Source organism: Pelecanus crispus, chromosome 3 (assembly GCF_030463565.1).
Source record: "Pelecanus crispus isolate bPelCri1 chromosome 3, bPelCri1.pri, whole genome shotgun sequence".
In the NCBI taxonomy this organism is placed as follows: Eukaryota; Metazoa; Chordata; class Aves; order Pelecaniformes; family Pelecanidae; genus Pelecanus; species Pelecanus crispus.
In genome coordinates this window covers 23,354,642-23,379,585 of record NC_134645.1, presented here as the reverse complement: position 1 = coordinate 23,379,585, position 24,944 = coordinate 23,354,642, and the positions used below count along the sequence as shown (strand labels likewise).

The window sequence follows — 24,944 nt, the reverse complement described above, 5'->3', positions numbered from 1 at the left end:
GACAGGTATCTTTTGGCTGTGTCATTTATTAACTGAATCGAAATTTCTGTAGAGATACAAATGAAGCGTTCACTGAACTATGAAGTTGAATCTGTTTAATATTATGACAGGTGTCTACAAAGATAGAAAAAAAGCAGGTGAAACTTAAGAGAAAAACACAGTCTTGTAAGATATCATTGGAAAAGTAGCATGTTTTCAGTTTTAATCAAAGTTTTAAATTGATGTGTGCAGCCTGAAAGGTGGCAACAGTAGGTCAGGGAAGAGTGTCAATTAAGACTGCTTCTGTATGCTTACTTCAATAATTAACACTAGTTCACATTGTGATACTGCTGATTTTTGAAAAGGTAAACCCCAGATGTTACTTGTCACTTTGCCGCTTCTTGTTTTTTTCACAAAACTATATAGGGATTTTGAGTTTTGTGTCCATGTAAACTATTGCATGCTTCCTAAACTTTTCCCAGGTTGCTGCATTGAAGTGGTTTGCTGCTTCTGTTCAGGGGAGGGGGTGTATCTTTCTCTTCCCAGTCTACTAGTCTATCATGGTCATCTTTGTTTAATGTTCATTTCATTTACTTGCATTACACAGTCAAAGTTCACTGTAGCTTGTATAAAATACCTTGTTTTCAAGAGAGAAAAGATGGCATCTTCTCATGAGCTACCCCAACATAATAAGCTAGGTATTTTAAAAAGCCCGTTGTTAGAAAAATCTACAGTGGAAATAACTTCTTTCATAAAAAGCTTTATCAGCTTATACATCAAAGTCAGGGAGAAGCCTGTATCAATGTAAAGGTGAAAATCTGAAAGCAATTAATAAAACAGTCAGATACTTTAAAAAAAAAAATTGTGGCTTAATAAATCAATCAAGTCTTGTTAGTATGTAAGTAAAGAATATTATTACTACTGTTTAGGATTTGGAGTTCCAGATTTTGTCTGTATCAGTAAGCTTATTGTATAATTTTTTTACTGGACTATTTAGAGTATACTTTAGGAAAACCTGAATTGCTTTAAAAGTGGTGTAATCTTCTAGTATATATAGGAGTATATAGGTATATATCTCCTATTATATATAGGCCACTACTCAGTACATCTCCATTTTCCTCTTAGCATCTTATAAAATCATGCTAATAACTACCCAACACATCAAGTTATTAATAATGTTATTTTATTCTTAGATAAATGAATTTAAAACATCTTTGAATAGAATGTGTTACTTGTATGCAATATATAAAGATGGAATGTAGCAGAAGCGTTTCAACCCAAAGCATACAATTCCTGAATTTAATTTTGTTTCTAGAAAAGTCAACAATTCACTTAATTTTAGCACTTTTGGAAATTACCAGTGAAGTGCCTGACAAAAGTGCCTCCACTGTTTGAACGTGTTTTAATTCAGGCACATTTAATCAAGGCATAACAGTGATGTATTTTCTTCTCTCCCTGGACCTAGAAAGACTGGAAAATGAATGATCAGTACCAATATAGGGCTTGGGTTTTTTTTTTTTTTCTTTTACCAGAAGACTGGTTGCTATAGAAGTATTAAAAATGTTCTATGGGTCTTCTCATCAGAGTTCAGTTAACGTTACCGCATTGTAGATCACTAAACATTGGCAGCAGTATCTTGCTTCTTAAATCCAGTCTACCAAAGAGAAAATTATTTCTGCATTTCCCAAATCTTTTTGAATAGTCAGACATACATGCCTGTAAAAAAGGGACAAAAAAAGATGTAGTCACTGGATTTTTTTATTGTCTTGTACTTCATGTGGATGAATTGCAACATAAGAGCATTAAAATTGTGAGAACTGTCAGCAGATCCATAATTTTGAGAACCTTTTCTAATCCTTGATGCAGTTAAGTATTGCTTACTTCTAAATGAAAGGGCAAGCAGATAAATGGAACATCTTGGATGAGAATTACCAGCATTAAAGTAATTACCAGGGTGTTTTCTGTGGTAGGAGGCTTGATAACTGACAACACTGTGAAGACATATGAAGCAGAATTAGTAATTTTATAGCACAAGCAATAAAAGATGTAATCAAGGCACTGAATCATCAAACAGTAGAGTGTGATCAATAAAAACAGAGAAGACCAAAGACCTTTTTTCACAATTGCAGAGGAAAATTGAAGATGATGTTACAGAAGGAGCTATGGTGATGTTAGGTTAATGGTTGGACTGGATGATCTTAAAGGTCTTTTCCAACATAAATGATTCTATGATTCTGTCTATTGGAAAAACAAACAACAGGATCAGACCTAGTGCAAAAGTGCTAAGCGGCAACTGTAAAATTAAGCATTGAGTCAGAACAGAGAGGCCTTGAGCAACTAGTTGTGTTCAGCAACTCTGCTGGCTTGCCAAGCAGGTAGGTTGATCAAAGCTGTTGAGGTATCTCAGGGGCGGGGGAGGTTTGAGCATGGAGAGAAAGCAACACTTATGAACTGCACTTTAGTATTATTGCACTACTGACCACCACGAAATTTCAGGATCTTTGAAATGGATGAACCTTGAGAAGGCAATGCATCAATGAGAGTATTTTATAAGGGATATGCTTAATAAACTCTGTCCTCAGATCTTAAAGGTGAGATTATGGTGTCCGAATCATTAAACTTGCCAGCTTAAGGTGTTGTCAACACATTATACTTCTCACGGAGTACCCACCAAATTAGGTTTGCTGATTATTTTAGCCAAGGTTTTGGAGGATTTTCCAGTTATTGGTACTGATATTCACAGTCTTTGACGTCTGAGATAACTAATTGCATGATAGCTTTCAGAAATCTACATAAACTACAATGATGTTTTGGGGCTGCATAATTTATAAATAGTATTAAAAGCATATATGTGCAAATGTATAGCTAGCTTAATGGGAAACGTGCTTGGATATTGCTTGTCATGAGTCATACAACTTTGAGATTTTTACTGTTAAGCCTACAATAACTTTTTCCCCATATTAATGAGACACCCATTGATAATATATAAATAAACAACATTTTAAGGCCTTAAAATTTAATGGTCTTAAAAAATGTAGAGGGGTTTTATGGTACTATGTAGACAATTGTTATTGATGTCATTTCAGTTTGTATTTCTGAAATGTTTAAGCTTTTACAAAATTCAGTAATTTTGAATGTGTAATTTAAGAATCTTTTCCTAAAAAGTGTGGGTGGAAAAGAGGACCTAAGACTAATCTCATCAATATATTTTATTTAAGCAAATGCTTCTAATCTGAATGTTTTAACACGAATTAACATGATAAAACACTATTTTGTACACAGAGAAATCCAAGCTTCTCCCAGACCCAGATCCTGATGTTGAAACTTACAGTGGTAGAGTACTAGAAATCAAATCTGTTTCTGATATTTCACTTCTCATTCAATTTTTAGTTTTTAAATATATGATTACATATGCTCATTGTACAGTGCTGAGTTGCTGGACTAGCTCACTTGAGAGATTTTAAGATAAATTTTATATTTATTTTGATGCATATAATTTGAACCGGGACAAAGAATTTAAACAAAAATTGTTGATAAAATGTGGGCCCAACTCATAAAGCTCTTTGGACGTCCGTCACGCATTGCTTGCATGCTATTGGTGGGGAAATGTGCTTTTTCTGCTTATGTTCTACTTCCCTAAGATCAAAACAAGTTTGAAACCTCTAAAAAGAGAACAGTAAGTGACTGGAGAGACATTTTTATTTTCTTCAGTGAAGTTAGAATATAAAAAAAATTAGTAGAACTGGACATGATTTGAAGCCCACATTTAAACCTGATAAAAATTACAGAAGCATATTTTTGTTTTCAGTGATTAAAAATGCATTATTTATATGAGGGAAGGGATGTAAGCTTATACACCAATGTCATATTCTACATACTGTAATCTCTGAGAGCATTACACAAATCTTTTCTCAACTAAAAATTACTTTTTTTACTTAAATTCATATTGATGTATACTTCACTTGTTAATGATTTTTAGATGTTTCAGGGGAAATCATTATTACTTCTTACATTTTTCTTATACTAAAACCAATACACATTACTTGAATGTATTATTTTTAAATTACCAAGAGGTGATCACACACTTTCTAAAATTTCTGCAGTAATTCTAGAGCCTCATGAATGTCAGTGAGTTTAGGGGACTAAATTCCCAGCAGGAATTTAGCAGGTTGTCATGATGAGCATTCCTTTACACTTAGTGATATCTCTTCCTGCTGGGAATGTTTGAGGACAGCATATCTGAAATGCATTTTCCAGACTTTAGTAAGACATAGGGGGACGAGAGCCTCCTACTTAGTTTCAGTTCTCTTATACTTCAGGCTGTCTCCAGCAACATGGCTGTATATGCTTTATGTGCTACATGTGAGACTATATGCTCTTTGCTCTGAGGCTGCTCTTTTTGTAGATGTGCTACTGATTTTTATAACACAGCATTAATTTTAACATATTTTTTCTGCTCTAAATACATAATGCATCATCTAGGATTTTTATGCTTTCCTTATGTAAGCATGCATTCTAGGCTTGGTGCCAGCTCCATCCTTCCTTCACATCTCTTCATTTTTTTGTGTATCATATAAACTTTTAATGAATCTGGGGAAAAAATCTGCAGAAAAAGTGCAATCTGACTATATACTTAAATGTTAATGAATTGGGCCCTTGTTTTGTAATACAGTTTGCTTGAGCTCGTATACAGTTACTGTCTTTTACATCTTATTTCACTCATCATTATACAAAGAGCATCCATTTTATGTTTTTATTAATATTTATTATTTAACACAAATTTTGTAGCTTTCTTTTTGAGATGTAGTAAATAAACCTTTTGTGAGGTATCTGGGGATTGAAAATGAGTAGTTGTGTATTTTTGTGATGTTACTGAAATAATATTGTTTTTTCTTATTAAAGATGCAATAACAATTCTTTTTTAATAATTAAACTAATTTAGTAAGTGCAAGATGGAGGCGCTTTCGTACAGATTATGCTTCCACCTCAGAAGATGAATTTGGATCAAACCGTAATTCCCCTAAACATACCCGTCTACGTACCTCTCCAGCCCTGAAAACCACGCGACTGCAGAGCACTGGGACAGCAGCTCAAAGTAGCAATACATTCAAGCACAGAATAAAGGAACAGGAAGACTACATTCGTGACTGGACTGCTCACCGAGAAGAAATAGCAAGGTTGGTTTAAAGGAGTGCCTCTAAAATAACAAAGATTTGTACCCCACCAGTTATACAGGTACATATATAGGAGAAAGAGAGCTAATGGATTTTCTATATCACTCTACTTACTGTTTCCATTCACTAACTGAATGGGTAATTCAAAATTCTTCTGATGAGAGACTGGCAGACAGAACACTCATGTTACCAGCACATCTCTTTCTAATGGAAAATAATAGTAATTTCTGACTTGTAGCCAGATCCCAAAATATGAACTTCTGGTTGAATTAGTGGGACTTGCAGAGGTACTTGGTGTAGATCTCTTAGTTGCTAATGGTATATTTCCTGAGGCTGAGGTGTATCTGGTTTTGTACATTCATATTGAGGTAAAATTTCAGATCAGTGCATAGGTGACAGAGAGGGAAAAGTGATTTTGGCAATGTGAGAGACAGTGTAATTTTTGGTTTATCTAGACATTATTTCATGTTAGATATTTTCTGATTTAAATCATATGTATTCATCAAAAAGTAATTTCTTTTGTTGCGAGTCCCTGAGATTAGTATAGCAATTCCTCCATTATTGCTAATAGCACTCTGCTTCAAGTAAACCAAGGAAAAGGTAGCCAGTTCTACGTTCTGGTAACCAGTTATTCGCATATCATGCAATACCCAGGCAGTTAAAATTTCAAATAGCTTGCACTAAATAAATAAAACTATGTAAGTATATAAATGTTATTTAAAACTTAGATGCCAGTGTTCAGGTTCTGAACCTTTTCACAGAACTTAATTTGGAAGCCTAAAGAAGAAAATTGTTTTCCTTTTAAAATTAATCTTAACACTGTGGGTCTCACAGATATGAAGCATTGTGTTTCGCTTAGTGTGATTAATCATTTTTTGTTTCCTCTTCTTGGTAATATTTTTCAACATTTGTTGTTCTAGTGTGGTCTGTGCAAAGGGAAAATACTTAAGGGACTCTGACAGCATCTTGATAAATCATGAAATAAACATTTTCAAAGGCATCTTCCTAAAACATCTCTCTCTTTCCAAGAATCTAAAGTTAGAAATGGATATAGGGAGGAATGTGTATATATGGGGAAAAAATTGAGGATAGCCATAGCATATTACTTCCTCCTTATAGAAAGTCCTGCTGAACATCTGCTTCAGTGAAACTTCTTGGTACATTTTGCTCATCCAGGAGAGATTGACACTGGAAGTAATTGACGATTCAGTCTAAACTTATTTGATGGTTAGGTTTGCAGGTTTTTTTCTTCCCTGGGGCTTCTTACTGTTTTCTTCTTTTAGATACTGGTTTTAAATTTGTTTTGAAGGCTATGTACTTACCCTGCCTTTTTCAGCTTCTTTATTTCTGTGGAAGTGGTGAGAGGCTCAAATTGGTATTGCCAAATTTGTGATTGTATATAGAAATTTCACAGAAACTGCATTAAATGAGCATATTTAAAGTTAAGAAAGCTAGCACTCAGCAGTTGAGAAATGCCAGACTGTCATCTATTGTCACTGCTTCTAACACCAGTTTCCTTGGTTAGCTTCTGCTCAGCCCCCCTGCTCTAGGTCACTAGTTGATCCTTTCTGTGCCTCGTATCTCTTTGTTCTGATTCACAGTATTGCTCCCCTGGCTTTAAGTTTAACTTCTGTCCTTTATAAGATCATTTTTGTCTCTGCTCCCTTTGCCTTGCTAACTAACTATAGTCTCCTCTCTGTCATTGTCCACCCTGGTTTTTTTTTCCTTCTCAGACCTCAGTCCAGCCTCTATGATCAGAGTCCCTTCAACTCTGTTTAGAGTTTCTAAAAAAGGAAAAGACACATGTTCTTACTAAAATGGCTTGATTTCATTTTATTTGTTGAATAACTGATTAGATAAGGCAGGTGTGAAGATAAGTATTTCTTAAAATAAATGTGCAGCTGAAAGTAGTGTAGAGGCTGTATGACAAACATTTCATTGCATCCATGTTACCATCATACTGTGTTTTAACTGGTCTTCCAAGATTCACCCAGTTTGCACTTTTCACAGACTCTACAATTTACAGATGTTAATAAAATTGGAAAGAGGCATTTAAAAAAACTTAATGGAACAACTATATTTGATCTAAAACCACATTGGCCTGGAGGGAATATATACCCTCAGAATAGCAGGAGCTTCACATATATTTTATTGAAGGATTTTAAAGTATAATTACAGAATAAACTGACTCAGTGTAGGAAATGTGACATAGCAGACTAAGCATAAAAATGTTTTTGGTAATCCAGCAGTCCAGAACTATTACAGATATCTTAGAAGCATTCATATTTCATAGAATCATAGAATCGTTTAGGTTGGAAAAGACCTTTAAGATCATCCAGTCCAACCATTAGCCTACACTACCAAGTCCACACTAAAACAATCAAGGCTAGACTAGACTAAACCATGTCCCAGAGTGCCACCTCTACCCGTTTTTTTGAACACTACCAGGGATGGTGACTCCACCACCTCTCTGGGCAGCCTGTTCCAATGCTTGACTACCCTTTCCGTGAAGAAATTTCTCCTAATATCCAATCTAAACCTCCCCTGGCGCAGCTTGAGCCCATTTCCTCTTGTCCTATCGCTAACTACCTGGGAGAAGAGCCCAACACCCACCTCACTACAACCTCCTTTCAGGTAGTTGTAGAGAGCGATAAGGTCTCCCCTCAGCCTCCTCTTCTCCAGACTAAACAACCCCAGTTCCCTCAGCCACTCCTCATAAGGCCTGTGCTCCAGACCCTTCACCAGCTTTGTTGCCCTTCTCTGGACACGCTCCAGCACCTCAATGTCTTTCTTGTATTGAGGGGCCCAAAACTGGACACAGTATTCCAGGTGCAGCCTCACCAGCACCATGTACAGGGGAACAATCACCTCCCTGCTCCTGCTGGCCACACTATTCCTGATACAAGCCAGGATGCTGTTGGCCTTCTTGGCCACCTGGGCACCCTGCTGGCTCATGTTCAGCCGGCTATCTACCAACACTCCCAGGCCCTTTTCGGCCAGGCAGCTTTCCAGCATTTCATTGTGTTTTTTCCAATACTATAGGTATTCTTTCACTGCAGGTAAATAAGAACTAGAGTTCCAGGCTGTTGAAAAAGATGGTCATCCTCTCCCCGTCCCAATCCCCGTGATCTCACCTCTTCCCTTGCGTTGGAAATTGTGTCTGTCCCTTATGTAACTGTGTAGCTGCAGGAGTCTGCTCACTGAGCGAATCTAATAGCAATATTTCCTGGAGTGGGTTGGGCAGGTTAGGGAATTTGAGGTTTATTTTAGTTTTGCCTTGTGAGTTGATTTGCCTTGTATGATTGCTAGGTCTGATGCAGGAAGCAGCAGAAATCTGCAAGGCAACTTACAGTTGCAAGAGTAAACAGCGTGTACCTAAAGCCTAAGTCTCTTGTCCTTGATTATACAAAACATACTCCTTATATTTAAGCAATACTTTCTGTTTCTAAAAGTTAATGTAGAATGACTTGAAAACTTCATTTATGAAAGTCAGGACCCACTCTCAGCTGGTTTCCAGTTATCTTTCTCATAGCACTTCTTGTTTACTGCTCTGTCTGTATTGTTTCTATACAGAAATGTTATTGAGTACTGACTATAGCTTACTATTACATTGAAACTAATTCCAGATTTTGTTCACTTGACTAGCGTTTGACTATGACAATTGTCTAACAAGTTGCTTGCCATCTGTGTTAGAGTTGTTTATTATGATATTTTCAGGATTCATTTGAATTCATTTTTATGTCAACATCTGACATTTTGTGTAATTTTGATTGCTTAGTAAGAACTCAGTTGAAGTGGATGTGGCATGTTGAAGCATTGCTGATTTCTGTGGAGAGTTAAGTCTTAGTTGGTTGACGCTACTTTTGATTATGGTGTTTAATGACATTTGTCTTCTGGAGGATTTACTGATAATTGAAATTTCCTGGGTTTTATTTTCTTCACAGCTATTCATTAGATACCAAAATTTGTCCCAGAAATTCAAATACGATTATTAGCAACTTCTTTGTTTAAGGAAAAAAGTGATATGGTTGTCTGAAACAAAGGAAGTAGGTGCTCTAGTATCTCTACTACTTAGAATATTAGCTCAAACCTCGGAGTTTTAATGGTACATATATATAAGAAAACAAAATATAAATTAAAATTGACCGAAAAGATGTAGTAATTAGGTTAAATTAATTACTGCAGTAATAGGCACCATATTTTAATTTATTAAAATGAGCAGTTGACTTAGTTTCTGCTTTAGTGTTCCAGTCTTTGATAGTTTGAATTCGGAATTACTCTCTTGAGTGGTTATGGGTAATTGCCATATATTCTTCTACAGCCTTATCCCAATTATATGTGTATCTGTGCTGCACAAGGTTGCACTTCATTGCGGATTGCTGATGGTTAGCCACAAAATTCAGTGTTGGATTATGTTTGCCTTTCTAGTTTATGTTCTGCTCACTCTCTAGATCAGCGGTGTCCATTCCTTTTGACTTGAAGACAAAGTGAAAACAAAGAGCAGAAAGAAGCTCACCTTTAACGAGCACTGGCCAGCACGGTGTGCATCACTGTCACATGGCTGTGCAACTCCTTCCATTTAAGTTGCAGGTGCTGCTGTTCACAGAGTCCTTGGTGGTGCAGAATTGGCACTGTTGACTTCTATGCCTTCAGTCCTCTCAGACAGAAGTGTGAAAGGAGATACTTGGTGGGCTGCTCTGAATTCCAGGTCTTCTGAACAGCTTGATCCAAGCTGGATATTCAGGGTGTCATAGTTAGTAGGGGGCTTTTAGCTTTGCCTTTGGGGTTTTTTTTCCCCTCCTTCTTTTGGGGTGTCCTGGGGAGGAGTAGCACAAGCAGAGCTAGGCAAGCTTCCTCCCTGTGCTGAGCAGAATACAGAGCAGATGTGGTGGATCAGAAGAAAGGAAAAGGAATCTTCAGCTGAGAATTCAGATGTATTTGTGTAGTGCTATCATATCCAGGTTTTTACAGGCGTGCTCTGTTTTTCCAACTAGAAAGCTTGTCTTGATGAAATTTGAGGATTTTAGGGTACTGGTCTGGAATTTCAGACATGTAAGTAGCTTGATGTGAGCAAGCTGCAGGGCTGCTAAATAATCAGAGGTCCTGAAGAAGTTCTTTTCAAGTAGGTAAACCGAGGTATAAATTAAATGTGTTCTGGACATTTCAGATTTACTGCAGGTAGAGAGATCAGTATTTTCAGCATATTTCCAGTGCATCCCATGCATTGGACTTACTGCATGTTGCACATATCTCTGCCTGGGAATCCTAGAAAGAAAACAAGGACACTCTGTCTTTTGAGATTGCCTTCTACCTTCTTCCTCTGGAAAGGCATGTTATTAAAAGCTTCAGTTAAAAATTTGTTTTATGGTTCTACAAATGAACTTTCAGTTTAGAAGGGCATACACATTTTCATAGCACAGTTATCAGGAACTAGAACTTAGAAGTTCAAAGGCTGGAGGCTGGGCTCTACTGGTCCAGAAGTATTTGTAGGGGAGAATGTAACGCTCTCTTTATTACTAGGATCAGTCAAGATCTGGCTCTCATCGCACGGGAAATCAACGATGTAGCAGGAGAGATAGATTCAGTGACTTCATCAGGCACTGCCCCCAGTACCACAGTAAGCACTGCTGCCACCACCCCTGGCTCTGCCATAGACACTAGAGAAGAGGTAGGAGATCTTCATGGAGAAATGCATAAGGTTCTTCCTTTTCTTTATTTCTTTTGCTTTTAGCTTTTTGCATAGCCTTTTTTAGTTATTTCCACTCAACCCGTATGCATGATCTCTACATTGTTTTTTGATTTAAAGTTCCTTTGTGTTTCAACAAACAACGCAGAAATTATTCTATGAACACAGCTTGTCAAAAGGATGCATACTTTCTGTCTGTCTCTTTTTTTCCACGAAACATAGGACAAGATAGTTATTTGTTTCTTGCTTGTCTGTAGCCTTAGATACCGTTGGATAGTATCTAAGTGCATTTAAAGATGCTAGTTTGTATGCACAAATATATAAAAATGTATACATTTAATACTTTGCATAGCTATTAAAAACAAAAAAGTCCCTCTTTTTACAGGTGAAATTAAAGTTTCTTCTTCTGAACACTGAAATACTTAGGTACCATCAGTTACCAATAACTTTAGATTTTCTTTCTTAATAACATTGTCAAAAACTGCCTTGAAATAAGTTTGCTTTGTGCTTCTAATAATTCTTATTTTCTTTGACTATCTCTGGTGTGCTGTTCTATGAATATATTGACTAACTTGTTCTAGTAACCATCACAGGTCTAATGCTGGTAAACATGTTAACTGAATTTAAATCATCACTTTCTACCATATTACAATTCACCCTAGTATGTTGTAAATGTTTACTGCATTTTTTTTTCTTCATAGTATTCCTTTCAAAATGTGTTTATTCATTTTTGTGTGCATAAAGTTTGGTTAATACATTAGTTTACTGTGTTTAGTATAATACTGTCTTTTTCTGTGGAAAAAAAGATATAAACAGTGATAAGAAATCTGTGAGTTGTGTACTCAGAAAAATTGTAACTGAAGTCACATAGATTTTTGGTTTTAATTCTTGTGGACTTACAACTAAACTTTAAGGAAGTAAAGTGCTCATTTTCTCAGATCCAGTTAGATCACTCTGATTTTTATAATACTAAATAATTCTTTTCTTCTTAAAAAAATATTGTACAGTATGTACATACTACTGCAGGTGGCAGTATCTCCTTTAAGTAGGTATAGGTGTTTTTGTAACACTATGACTAATGTGGAAAAAAACCTAAATCTGATAGGACTATACTTAATTCCACAGATATAGTCCATTAATCGAAGAAATAAATTATTCAATGCCAGTTTATAGGTAACTATCAAGTTACCTGCCCGTAAGCAAAATTTCTGTGGGGTAGCTTAATTTTGCCATGTGTGTCTGATATTTGAAAAAAAGACCTTCATTTTTACAAGGTATTGTTACATAGGAGATGCATCATTTTATACTATGCAAGACAACAGAATGATTTTTATTTGATAGGCTTCTTGTAAACTGTTTTAGAAAAAAAAAAATTATTCTGATCTTGCATGTATCCAGTAGGTTTCATAAACTGCATTTTTCTTTTACCCCCCAGTTGGTTGACCGAGTATTTGATGAAAGTCTCAATTTTAGAAAAATCCCTCCACTAGTGCATGCCAAACCACCAGAGGGGAATGGTCAGCCTCAGCTAACAGATGCCCTCGATCCCCCAACAATTACCCGGAGAAGGACCGGGAGCAGAGATGAAGTGAGTACACAACAGAATTCTCTCTACTAACGTGTCTGTTTTAAGCTTTTACAGTTGTCTCCCCACTTAATATTCTACACACTATCCTTTCTTTCCTACCTGTAGCAGGTGGCATTAATAGTGGAAAAATGTATTTGTGTATTATTTAATTTGCAAAATGTTCAAATAAGATTGTTTGTATGTGATACTAATTAGAACACAAGTATGTTTTTTAAAGTTTAAAAATATTTCAAAATATATGGAATTGTTTGTATTTAATTCCTATTAAACTAATAGTATCCTTTTTTGTTGAAAACTTATTACAGGTTATGGGGGACACTTTGCTGTTGTCCTCAGTCTTCCAATTTTCTCGCAAGATAAGGCAATCCATAGACAAAACAGCTGGCAAAATCAGGTGGGTTTTTAAAAATTGTTGTTATTACTGAAAATGTTCTGCTTTCATCAACATTCCTAATAGTAGAAGAGATATGTATAATACAGATAGAGGAAATGTATTTAGTAGCAACTTGTATTTTACAAAAGCAATGTTACCGATGGCCTTTTTAGCATTCAGAAAGATTTGGGGTGAATAATTTTTTCATTATTGCTTGTGTGTATTTCACACTATATGAAGATAAATATCAGCGAAGTTTACATGGACAGAACAATGCCCATCATACTTCCAGCAGAGGAGCTGTTCCAACACATGCAAATGCTGTGCAAAATCTCCATGACCTCTATGCAAGTCTTGTAAAAATCCCTTCATTAGAAGATAAGGTTAAAATGTTGTTGAACTGTAAAACTGGGTCCTGTATGTTTGCCAAGTTGTTGTAGAGATCACCCACCCATTCTAGGAAGAAAAAAAAATGGTAGAGAGCAGAGCAGTTTCAGTACATCCTTCTGAAGAAGAACTTGATCTGGAGACAGTGTGGTCACTATTGAGTTGGAAATCTAAAATAACAGATGTAACCATCTGTCATTTTTAATTGAAAGTTCCTGCTTAGATAGTTAGATTCCTGCATAAAATGTCATAGTAGCTAACAGGAAGTATAGACATGTCAACAATGATAACATGTTGCTCTACCAACAGCTCCATTTAACTTCAATATGTGGGCATACAACCATTTGGTGACCACTTTGGTTGATAAGAATAAATGAAAATTCTAAATGCAAAGTTCAGGATTGTGTAAGTCACATGTCATTCTTCATGTCTTTGTGCAGTTAATAATTTAAAAATAGAGTACATTAAAAATAAGAAAGTCATTTGGCTGAACTTCATGTATAATTTTCTGGATGTGAGAAAATTTTGTAATTGGATCAGTTTGTCTAGGAAGTGTCAGACATTGAAATCGTAGATGGGTGACAGATTAATCACCAAATCACAAATTTATTTCAGCATAGGATGATGTAACTAGTAAAAGCAGCAAAATACTAACATATCTGAAGGTTATATTCTTGTGGGAGTACAAAAAAAGACTTGACCATAGAAATCAAGAAGAAAAAAAATAATCTATGTAGTTCAGTAAAAACTGTAGGTTATCTGCCATTTCTAGTCCTTCTGTTTCTAGTAGGAAGAGTATCACTGAGTGAAGAATCAAGTCTTTAAAAGCCTGCAGCCCATTCTTATTTAAGGTTTTTGGTGTGTTGTTTTTACTGGTGGTTACAGGTAACATTTGTGACTACCTTATTTCTACTATCTTGGAACATGTTCCTGGACTGATAACTCATCTCATTTCTCTTTTTCCAACTCATCATTTTGGGGCTGCAGGGTTATAGTATTGGAAATCTGCCATTTACTGCCTCTCCCTCTTTGGTTTCCCCAGATACATTCTTTAATGTATCATACTAAAGACATGCTATCATTTATTTTAATAGCTGATCTCAAAAAAAAAAAAAAAAAGAGCAAATAAATACATGCAAAGAGGTACTTAAGCATGACCATTCTTTGAAAATAATTTTAAAAGGTGTTTGAAATTTGGAAATGTAACAAAATATTACATTAAGTTTTGTTCTGTGCATAATTCTCTGGGTAAATACAGTGACATCCATAAGGAACTCTGCTTACCGTATATTTTTTTTTCCTTTTAAAGCTGCATCATTGGAACAAGAATCTTGCTTATTGACTGACTTATTTGTGGTAGGCGTCTAGGATGATATGTATCTTCAGTTCCCCAGAAGCAGTAGATAGTAGATACTTTACTTTTTTCGTCATGCTGATTTTTCTTGATGGTTGGCAGTTTCTGATCTGTAAATATGTTGCTAGCACAGCTGTAGTTTACTTAACATAAAAAACTGAGTTTAGTACAGTGAGTTAAAACAAATTTATGTATGCAAATTCATTCTGAGAAAAGCAGGTAACTAAAATCAAGTCTTAAACTTTTCTGATTAATTTTCTGAGCTTAAAAGGTAAGTCAGCTACATTGTAATGAATGTAATAATGATGTGATCATGTATAATATTATAAATATAAGCATACCTGTAAACATTTTATATACCTTTAAAGAGAGTGGCATTGCATATTCCTATAAAAATACAGTGGAGAAACTTTAATTAATAAGCCATTATTTAACATATTCCCCAGAGCTGTGATCAAAACTTCCTTTTCCTGCTACTCAGAATGGATTTGGATAGTACGATGCTATTCATAATGCCATAAGTCAGAATGAATCAGAAAAACAATAGTTTCAGAATTGTTTTTAGAGCGCTTATAAGGCACCTAGGAACTTTTACAGATTTTACCTTAGCTTTGTTTTGATGTAGAGTTGTTCAGCCAACTGCTGTGCTCCTGTTCCTTTTACTGGAGTTAAGCCAGTTAAAATTTCTGCCCAGAACAGATACAAGGAGAATCAATCAGGATTTGTCAAGCTAGCAGGTGTGTATTTTTCCAAAGTACTTGAACCTGAAAGGAGAGGAGAAATTTATAGAGGCACCACTAAGAGTAAGCCAGTAAGCCTGACTGTGTTTTAAAAGTCCTCTCTCAGATTTTCATGTTCACCAGTGTAAACCTCTCTCCCGAGAGCACAGACAGTATAGGGCAATTATAGTCCTTACAAATTGCATCACACATATTAAAAAATTGCATCCTTCCTATTTGGGTCCAAATAGAGACAGACATGCTTCCTGTGAATGTGAACACTCTTCGTTGTATTTTAGTTGCAATAGCTAGCTTTGCAAAAAGACCAGTTTCACTTTGGCTAAAGTATTAAGAACATAAATATTTTCAGTCATTCTTGACAAGCAGATCTATCAGAAATTACAATGAGCTGAAATCAATCATGAAAATAAATTAAGATGAGGATAAAAGGACATATATATGTTTTTGCTTGACTAGTTTCTTCCCCACTTCATTAGAGCTGCCATTTCTATTTTCTAATTTATAGATAATGTTCCGAGTTCCACTGAGTTCTGTCATCGTCCCTACCTCATATTAAGAAATAGGATTGAGGGAAGCTTTTGACACTGTATTCCTTGGCTAGCTTCTCCCAGTGCTGGCCAAACTGGTTTTTTTTTTTCCCCAAGTCCTCGTGTGGTGTTCAGATTGAACCAGATTCAGGTGCCTGGTTTGCCTTTCACCAAATCCTCTTGTAATTTTCTTCAGGATAAGGTCATAGCTTGGGTATTGCTAAGTTACCTTTTTTTATAATTTATTTTTATTCATTACTTTGCATAATCAGTGAGGTTCTTATCGGCTGGTGTACACAAAACTACATTATATTTAAAAATTCTGCAGCATTCTTGCCATGTATCCTACAACCCATTCTTTGCTAACAAATTATTGTGGTGGCTTCTCAAGAAGCATATACACAATTTGTTGTTTGCTTTTCTGTCTTTTATATGTTACAATTTATATGTTACAATGAGTTTGCAGGAATTTTCAGAGATTATGGAGGGAAGAGGTAAGTAGGTTTTGCAGTGAGAAGACCTACATGGTTTTATCAGTGCTCTGCAATGTGAATGCAGTGTTATTGGCTTGCTTTGTAGCAGGAAAGTACCTCTTCAGTCAGGCAAAATCTAGCTGAAGCATTCAGGTCAGTGCAGGTACTACTTGTCAGTCTCTGCAGTTTGCTGTGCATCCTGCAAAGTGCAATGAAAGAAAAATAGGCACTGAGCACAACCAAATGAGAAAGTTCAGGTACATTTGCCCCAGAAAGGAGGACTGGGAAAGGCAAGAGCAGGAGGCAGCAGGCATTTATAAATATGTTCTTTTAATATTACGAGTATGGTTAGAAGGAGGAACAGCAAAGGAGACAGAGACGAAGACTCCCGGGAGGTTAAAATGTACTAAATGAAGAACTGAAAAAAATGTTATAAAAAGGAAATAGGCTTCCTAAAATTATAGCAAAAACAAATTGGCCTGTCCACTTTATAGTGGAAATAATAACATTTTTTAAATTACTGTTTTCATTTGTTTCCTCCTTTTTTTAAATAAAATGACCTATCAAATGGAAAGCTTTCAAACTGTAAAAGAGAAGAAAGAACATTATCTCTAAATGGGAGTAAGACTGAAAACACCACATACACAAGCAAAGGCATTAATCACATACATAAAGATAGAAGTATTTTAATAGAACATGAGCAAGAAGGTAAATGAAGAACCAGTGTCACAATAACTTCTATAGTTTTCTTACTAGTACTGTTTACTGCTAAATAAGTCTTTATTTTCTGTGTTCCTGCTGATTTCCAGAGTGATATAAATGCTGTTAAAGGATGGAAAGTATAGCTGTGTAAGATTCTCTGCATACTGAATCAAATATTTCCAGGAGTTGCCTGTTTTTTAGTGTGAGATCCTATAAAGGGTTTAACTGGCTCCGGTTTTTATTTATTTAAACTCATCAGTGTCAGGAAAGTCCTAAATTTTCCATTGCAATTGGACTTTCCGGTATCCAGATTTGTAGTTGTATGGCTTTGCAAGCTTTTTCACTCCCTGCCAGAACATAAAAGCAATCTTGTCAGATCTCTGATGATCAGCTTTGTTACAAGATGATAGAATCATAGAATCATAGAATCGTTTAGGTTGGAAAAGACCTTTAAGATCATCCAGTCCAACCATTAACCTACACTACCAAGTCTACTCTAAGCCAATCAAGGGTAGACTAGGCTAAACCATGTCCCCAAGTGCCACATCTACCCGTTTTTTGAACACCATGATGGCACTACTTGAGGCCATGAACTGTTTCATGTTTTCGTCACTGTAGTTTTGATTACCTTTAATTTATTTTTTCCTTCCCCAAGAAGAAGTACGTATTAATGTTTACTCTTTGCATGCATTGTACATTAATAGACTAAAGTCACTTGCAGAAGGGGTCATTTGCCTTGATCCCATGACGTTGTGTTATGAGAGTAGCAATTCCTCTCAGTGAAACATCTGAAAAAAAAAAAGATCTGAAGCAGCAGCGAGTGAAGACCTCAAAGACAGAAGAAGAGTTAAAGCAGCTTCTGGATGGGCTGTCTACGGACATCTGTGTACTGATAAGATAATGCAGGGTACACGTTTTGAAAAACTAGACTTTCTTGACAGGATAATAATAGAGAGGGATTTTTTCATAGGGTATAAATAACTGAAGAAAGATTAACATAAATGCAGTACTAAGTCTCCCAGCTTTCTTTCAAATTCTTAGTCTTTATGAGATGCAAGGTATCATGAATTTCCACCTTAAAAATTGTTTCCATAGAGACCTACCTACACTAATAACTTCTTTAAAATGTACTACTTTTTGGTCATTATTTTTAATTGGTTGGTTTGTTTGCTTGCTTAGTAGTTTTACTGCAGCTATTTTTGTACTTTTAGCTCTGAAGTACCAATTAGGGAAGAAGTGGATTTGGACTCCTTTATGTCATCGTGGTGTCACTTAAAAAAAAAAAAAGAATACCCAGACCTTAAATATCTGCACATTCCTTTTTTTTTAAATTGTGCAAATGTAGACTACTTGAATGATGTTTATAATATGACAATGAAAACAAAAATTATTTATCACAGCAGGAAAACAAAACATAAAAAATGGGGAATCTCACAGTATGCTCTGGGGTTTTACAAATAATAGAAGTGACTTCTTTAAACATGTAATACAAGTGATACTTTACTAAGTCGCGTATATACAATTTGTGTGTTGAGACTTTTCAATGAAAACTTCTGTGAAATGCATTTTCTGAAGTGTTTTATTTTCATTAAGTTAAAATACAAATGTAAGAGAGTTGCATTTATTTACCATTGTTAATCTTTCTCTTCTGTTTTGCAATTGTTGGAAAATGCAGTGTAAATAGGGAATTCTCTGACTACTGTAAAATAGTTGGATTTTCAAAAAAAAGTCTCAGTGCTGTAGGAAAGAATCAGCTGTGTCTTTTCAACACCATAAGCAAGTATTTAGCTACAGAACTGCCATTTTAATGTCAGTAATAATGGTATTGCTGAAACCCTGTATTCTTCCCTGAAAATTTAAACAGTATGGTTGGATTCTGTCAGTTTTCAGTATTTCAGTTTTTAGTTTTATTCAGTGCTCCCTGTGCTGCTTTCTTGAATCGTGTGTCTAATCTTTCAGTTTTAGTTTGTTTATTTTTGTCTATTTTAAAGATACTGTTCTTGAATTTCTTTCTTCTAGAATATTATTTAAGGACAAAGACAGAAATTGGGAAGAAATTGAAAACAAGTTGCGAGCTGAAAGTGAAGTTCCTATTGTGAAAACATCAAGCATGGTATGAATAGTTATCTTTTCTGGGATTGAATGAACCTCTTATCTAATTTCTAAATAATCAGTAGAGGAATGTAGTACTACTGAGTACTACTCAGTGTTACAATTATTAGATACACTGACAGTTTTGGGGTTCTTTTTAAAGTTTAACTAAGCAAGTTACTAATGGAAGTTTCTAATTTTAGAAATATGATAATGTAAGGAGTTTCTCTTATCCATTTCCAGAATAAGATCAGAGTTCAGTGTTTTATGTTCTAAATGCCATGAATGGGGTTTTAAGGCATTCATTCAGTAAAAAAGAAAAAGATTTAGTTGTATATTTATTCTTAAGTTCAGCATTTTACAATTTTTTTTTTCAATGCATCAAAGCATCTTGCATTGTTTGAAAGTGTGTGGGGGTGTTTTTTGTCTATGGACTGATTTTCAAGTTTTTGCTCAGTTTTCAGAGCAATATATTGTTCAAATGCAGTGCTTATTTTTACTACAGAATGTTATTAAAAGTTAACAGAGGACAATTGTAACTGATGTTTGTTTTGTCCTTGGGACATTTATGTCCAGCTCAAATGTAGAATCTGCTTAAAGATAATGACTTTGTAACATCCAAGGTAATCATTGCCACCCACAAAAATCATATTACTTAGTACAGAATGGGTTTCTGAAATGGGTTAAATGGGCTTCTGAAGTCAGTGCCTTTGAAAATTCTCAGCTTTTGAAGACCACTGATAGCTCTCCTCAGCAGCTGGATTAACAGTACTCTTCCGTGTAGGATCCTTCAATTGTAGGATTTACATATTTATAATTTAAGATGTGGTACATTTGATGATTGTTGTGTTCCTGAGTACGTTGCTGTGGCTACGTCTGTGTCGGCAAGTAGTGCAGCACAGAGGAGAAACAATCTGTAAGGCAAACGAGCGCCGAGGACCCAACGTTGGTGTGCTGCACAGGGTCTCATGGGCACAGGGCCCAATGGTTGCAGACAAAATCCTGGCGCAGTCATCTTACTATTCTGGCTCCCATCTGAACAAGGTTATAGATCACCCTATTCTATTAATACTGGATTCATACCGTAACTTTCCTTTAAAGGTTTGCTGTTCCTTTGCCCCATTTCTACAGAACTATGGTGTCTATAAGTCTGTGCTTGAGCAGAAGTAGCAGAGGCAGATGAGCAAGGGGCAGAGTGAGGTTTTGTTGACCCTAGCAATCAGCCAGTGCAGAGGAGCTCTTGATTTCCGAGTGGGCTGTGGCTGTCCAGCCTCAAGCACTGCCGCCCAGGACCCATGGCAGACGTGGCTGGGCCACCACCAGCAAGGGTGTTCTTGATACCAGGAGGGACAACCCAAATAGCATATTGCAAAGGTTGGGGAGGGGGACTGTGTACTACCGATAGGTAGTTCGAGTCTCTTTTTCCTTAATGAAAAATGTTTGTTTCTTTCCTAGGAAATATCATCAATCTTACAGGAACTGAAACGAGTTGAGAAACAGCTGCAAGGTACAAATCTTTTTTCACTTTTCTCTTTCGTTGCTGGTTGCTTTAAATTTTTTTAATACATATATATATGTATGTATGTCATGAAACGAAGTTACCACATTTTATTAAAATATATTCACAGTATCAGTTATGTACATTAATATCATATAATTGCCGGCACATTTGGTAAAGAAACATCACAATTATTTTAAAACAGGAGAGTGATGATATCTTTTTATACAGGTGAGAAAAGGTTCAACTAAAAATGAAATAGTCCAGAGAATCCCAGAGGAATTATTGGTGAAACATTCTTAATACAAATATTTTTGTGGGTAAATATTGAAGCATGGGATTCTGAGATTAGGCTTTATAAAATAGTCTTTGCACATTAGTAATACCCTCCTGTGTGGCACAATTCAGTGTAAAGAATGCACTGAGACCATAATCTATAGGAAATCTCAAAAAAAAAAAAAAAACTTTACCTGATACAATAAAATGAAAACTTAGGATTAGCTCTTGACATCTTTCCTTCACACTACTGAATCCACTCTTTGTAATTGTGGAGCCCACAGACTACAAAATAGAAAAGTTACTTTGCTTTTTGTGTGCAAAGACTTATCTATATATAAAATGGAAAGAAGTATGTTGTGCTTAAAAAGTCTGCTATTTGGACATATATTCCATTCATCAAAATCAACTTAAGAACTGAACATATTTTAAAAAGAAGTTGCAGTCTTATTTGTGTATTGTTTATATTTAGTTTATTGTTTAATTTGGAGTGGTCAAATGGATTAGCGGTTCATGCTTATATCTAATCATTATTGTATTTGTTTTAAATTTCCTACATTTGTTATTTTTAGTATTCAAATTTAATCCTACAATAAAACATGTTTTAAAAAAGATTGTTTCAGGAGGAATCATTAGCCACCTTTATAGAGAAATATTATATGTTTCATGTTCAGCTAGAATTAAAAAATGTTAATTTATTACAAATTATATTGTGTTTAGAGAACACAAGAAAGAAATAAGGCCCAGAGAAAGAGGCCAAATCATTTCCTTGTGTACGCAATGGTCTTTGAATAGATGTTAGTACAGTTTTGGAAATAAAAAAGAGAGAGGTTCTGTTAAATGTGACTGTGTTAATAGTACAGTAAAATGAAATTGTACTAGATACTTCAGTTTGCCCTCACTATGTGGAGGGCGAGGGACAATAAGTCCATCATTATGCATTAAAAACGATAAATTATTGCTCTTTTATACAAATTTCATTCAATCATGGAATTAGCAGCTACGGATATTTGTGGGGGTGTGGCTGAATGAAGCATAATATAACGGTAATAATATTAGAGAAAAAGCCCCTTGAACATGACTAAAAGTCCCATCTTTCAGTCCCTGTAAGCTAATCATAGATGGTTTGTCATCTCTCTTTCCTGTCCGCACATCAGGCAGTGTTTAGTTTGTGCAGTTTCATTTCATCTAAAGTTTTAATGTATGTAAATGCTTTTAAATATATGTATCGGCTACATATATGTTGATTACACCACTCCTTTGTAGTGGGCAACACGTGTAAAAGCTCATGTCTGTCATCATAAAAACAAGTGTTAGAACAGGATTTTCATATTTTTTATGGTAACAGAAAATGGTATTTTTTATGGTTTCTTCCCTATCCCTTTCATCTTTTCTTGATTGCTTAGCAATTAATGCTATGATCGACCCTGATGGTACGCTGGATGCTCTGAGCAACTTGGGATTCGCCAGCCCCATCATACCAGCTCAGCTGAAGCCGAAGTCCAGTCCCGTTTTGCAAAGTACCCGCCCTCAAGTGCAACCAAACTGCCAGCCTGAAGCTCGGGCTCTTCGACCCGCCGCCGTCCCTGTGGCAGCTGAATTTGAGTATGCTGAATCCGAGTCGGATATCAGCATACATTTTAATAGGTTTAACCCAGATGGGGAAGAGGAAGATGCCACCCTGCCTGAGTGACATCTCAAGAGTTGATACAAAAACCTTTCATGTGGAATGTTTAGGAATAAAGGAAAAATTATAATACTGGTTTTATAATTTAAAAAAAAAAAAAGGCCTGGTCAAGCAGCAGTTGTTTTATTAAACCAGTTTTCTTTAACTGTGATGCTTTGATTGTCACACAGATCCTTTTCAAATCATAAAGATATGCATAGATACCAGTGTAGGAAAGCAGATTGTGGCGGGTTTGCCCTTTGTGGTTGTGTGCTTTGCAAAAGAATTGTTATATCAGCAGTTTTCCCTTAATGGATTTATTTCTTTTTAAAAGCCATGCAAGCAGTCTAACATCTAATGTTACTGAAACCCCAAATCTCTTTGCCAAGCTGCTCTAATGAATGGACTTCCTCCACTAAAGTTTGTACAGAACTGTTGAACGGTTACATTTGATTCTGAATTAAATGTTTTATATAGGAAACATTATCTTTGACTACAATGAGACATTACTGCAAAAGATAAGACGGATTTCAGAGAGTGTTCATTCTTGCGTACTGAAAATCTCAAACAGTTCTGTGATTCATACAACCTTATTGCTGTGTAAATTGTCTTGGGGTTTACAAAGTTCACATGTTATGTTTGCACTAAGATTTGCTGGGAGTGATAGGTGAACATATCGATATCATTAAACAGCAAGCAGTGTTTTGGTGTACATAGAAAACTGATAATACTGTACTTGTATTATCATTGCAGTGTTTTAATCCACTTTCTGAAAGGACTATTTGGCACTTTTTGATCTTCAAATGTCTTTTTGATGTTAATGAAAGTAGAAGTATTTCATATCTCATTTCTGTCCAAATGTTTGTTGAAACTAGGAAACAAATTTAAACATACAGCAATGTGGGACATTTTAAAGCATGTTGAGGCAAATGGGCTCTCACCAAGTCAAATGCAAGATAAGCTTACAGAAGAAATTACTGTTCCTTGGAATGGTCGTGAGATGTAAAATTTTCTTTAGGGGACTTGGAAATAGAGTTGTCATAATTTGCTTGATCAATAGGTGCACTCCCAAGCAAATGATTTAATTTGCTTCTGTACATTTTCCTGTAGTTTTGCTAGTAAAGCTGTCTCTGTCTTACATATTTAAAAGGATTCTGGAAGACAACTGCTAACATAGACATTTTGCTTCTACCACTGAAAAGCAAGTCTATTTAAAGTTTCCTATATAAGCCTATTTTCCGTATAAGTTGTCCCAGTAACTTAACATTTGGAAATAATAATAAAAATAAATTACTTTGTATTTCCAGAACACTGTAATTTGGAGGAATGTTATTTCTGTTAAATGTAACTAATAGACTGGAATTTTCCTATGTTTGCATCAGTCTCTATATATTAAGGTTAAAGATACAGTTTTGCAGCTTTTATGAAACGGTCTTTAATATTTCAGCAATAATCCTATATGACATTTGTTTAAAAAAACCTACTTTCTGTACACTTTTAAATTGTACAGGCTTTCAGAAGTCAGTAAAAGTTGGACCAGTTAATAAAAATGCAAAAACTTTTTTTGTAGAGATGTAAAAACAAAACCACTAATCTGTTGTATAATGGATTTCATATTTTCTTTAAAAAAATTAAAAGCAAGCAGCCTTCATGTATGACTCAATATGCTCTGCTCCAGCTAACTGTGGAAGCCTGAACTACACTAGTTTACAGAGGCTACAAGAAAAGTTTTAGAAGGTGCAGAAGGGCAAAAATAAATCGAAACTAGAGCTAGGCATTGAAAACCGAGTGTACCAAACCATCACCATAATTCCTTCTTTTGTTTAATGCTTGAGAAAATAATTTTTCGCAGACTCGAGTGGAAAGTAGGAAATGGCTAGGAAGGATTAAAGGTGTAGGCTCTTCATGTGAGATTCTGTTTGTGTTCTTTCAGGCGTTTATACCTTTATGTTCTGTAATAAGCATTTTGCATTACTATGTTCTTATTTTGTATGAACATGTTCTCCTTATTTATTTTTGTTACATTTATTATGTATGTTATTTTGTTATATGCATTTACAACTCCATTTTTAAATAAAGTGTTTCTGGAACTTTACAAATGTGTGAATATGTAATCGAGAGCTGGGAAGTTCACACAGTCTTCCTGCAGTCTAACTTCCTGTACTGAAATAGGAAATGACATTTTTTCATAAACGTCTTTTCTTCAGAAAGTGTTATATTATTGCCGCTGCTGCATCATTTATTCTGTGCTGACAGTATTGGCTCACTTTCCCATACTCAGGTTCATTTCCACACTTGAATTGATTTTTGTGTGCAAAGCTAGAGGCCAAAACAATCCAGTATGCCAGTCACCAAATAGTGACTGTGTTTCCCTTTGTAGAATGAAAGTAAATGAGTCTTAATGCACCTGCCGCATGCAGCAGGAGGCGC

The 24,944-nt window shown here is 35.5% G+C and overlaps 1 protein-coding gene across 3 annotated transcripts in view; it reads left to right on the top strand.

Annotated features, from left to right (window-relative positions):
• The window catches only part of CEP170 (centrosomal protein 170), an 83,456-nt gene extending 60,915 nt beyond the window's left edge, over positions 1-22,541 (top strand). For 2 of the 3 annotated variants that reach the window (XM_009479701.2, XM_009479702.2), the window contains 7 exons: positions 4,922-5,156; positions 10,674-10,821; positions 12,275-12,427; positions 12,733-12,821; positions 19,003-19,096; positions 20,530-20,581; positions 22,255-22,541. In XM_009479701.2, the coding sequence (XP_009477976.1) occupies positions 4,922-5,156; positions 10,674-10,821; positions 12,275-12,427; positions 12,733-12,821; positions 19,003-19,096; positions 20,530-20,581; positions 22,255-22,541 (1,058 nt within the window). Of the gene's footprint in view, positions 1-4,921; positions 5,157-10,673; positions 10,852-12,274; positions 12,428-12,732; positions 12,822-19,002; positions 19,097-20,529; positions 20,582-22,254 lie in introns of all 3 variants that reach the window. The other variant, XM_009479703.2, reaches the window with a different exon arrangement.
• The last annotated feature ends 2,403 nt before the right edge of the window (positions 22,542-24,944 follow it).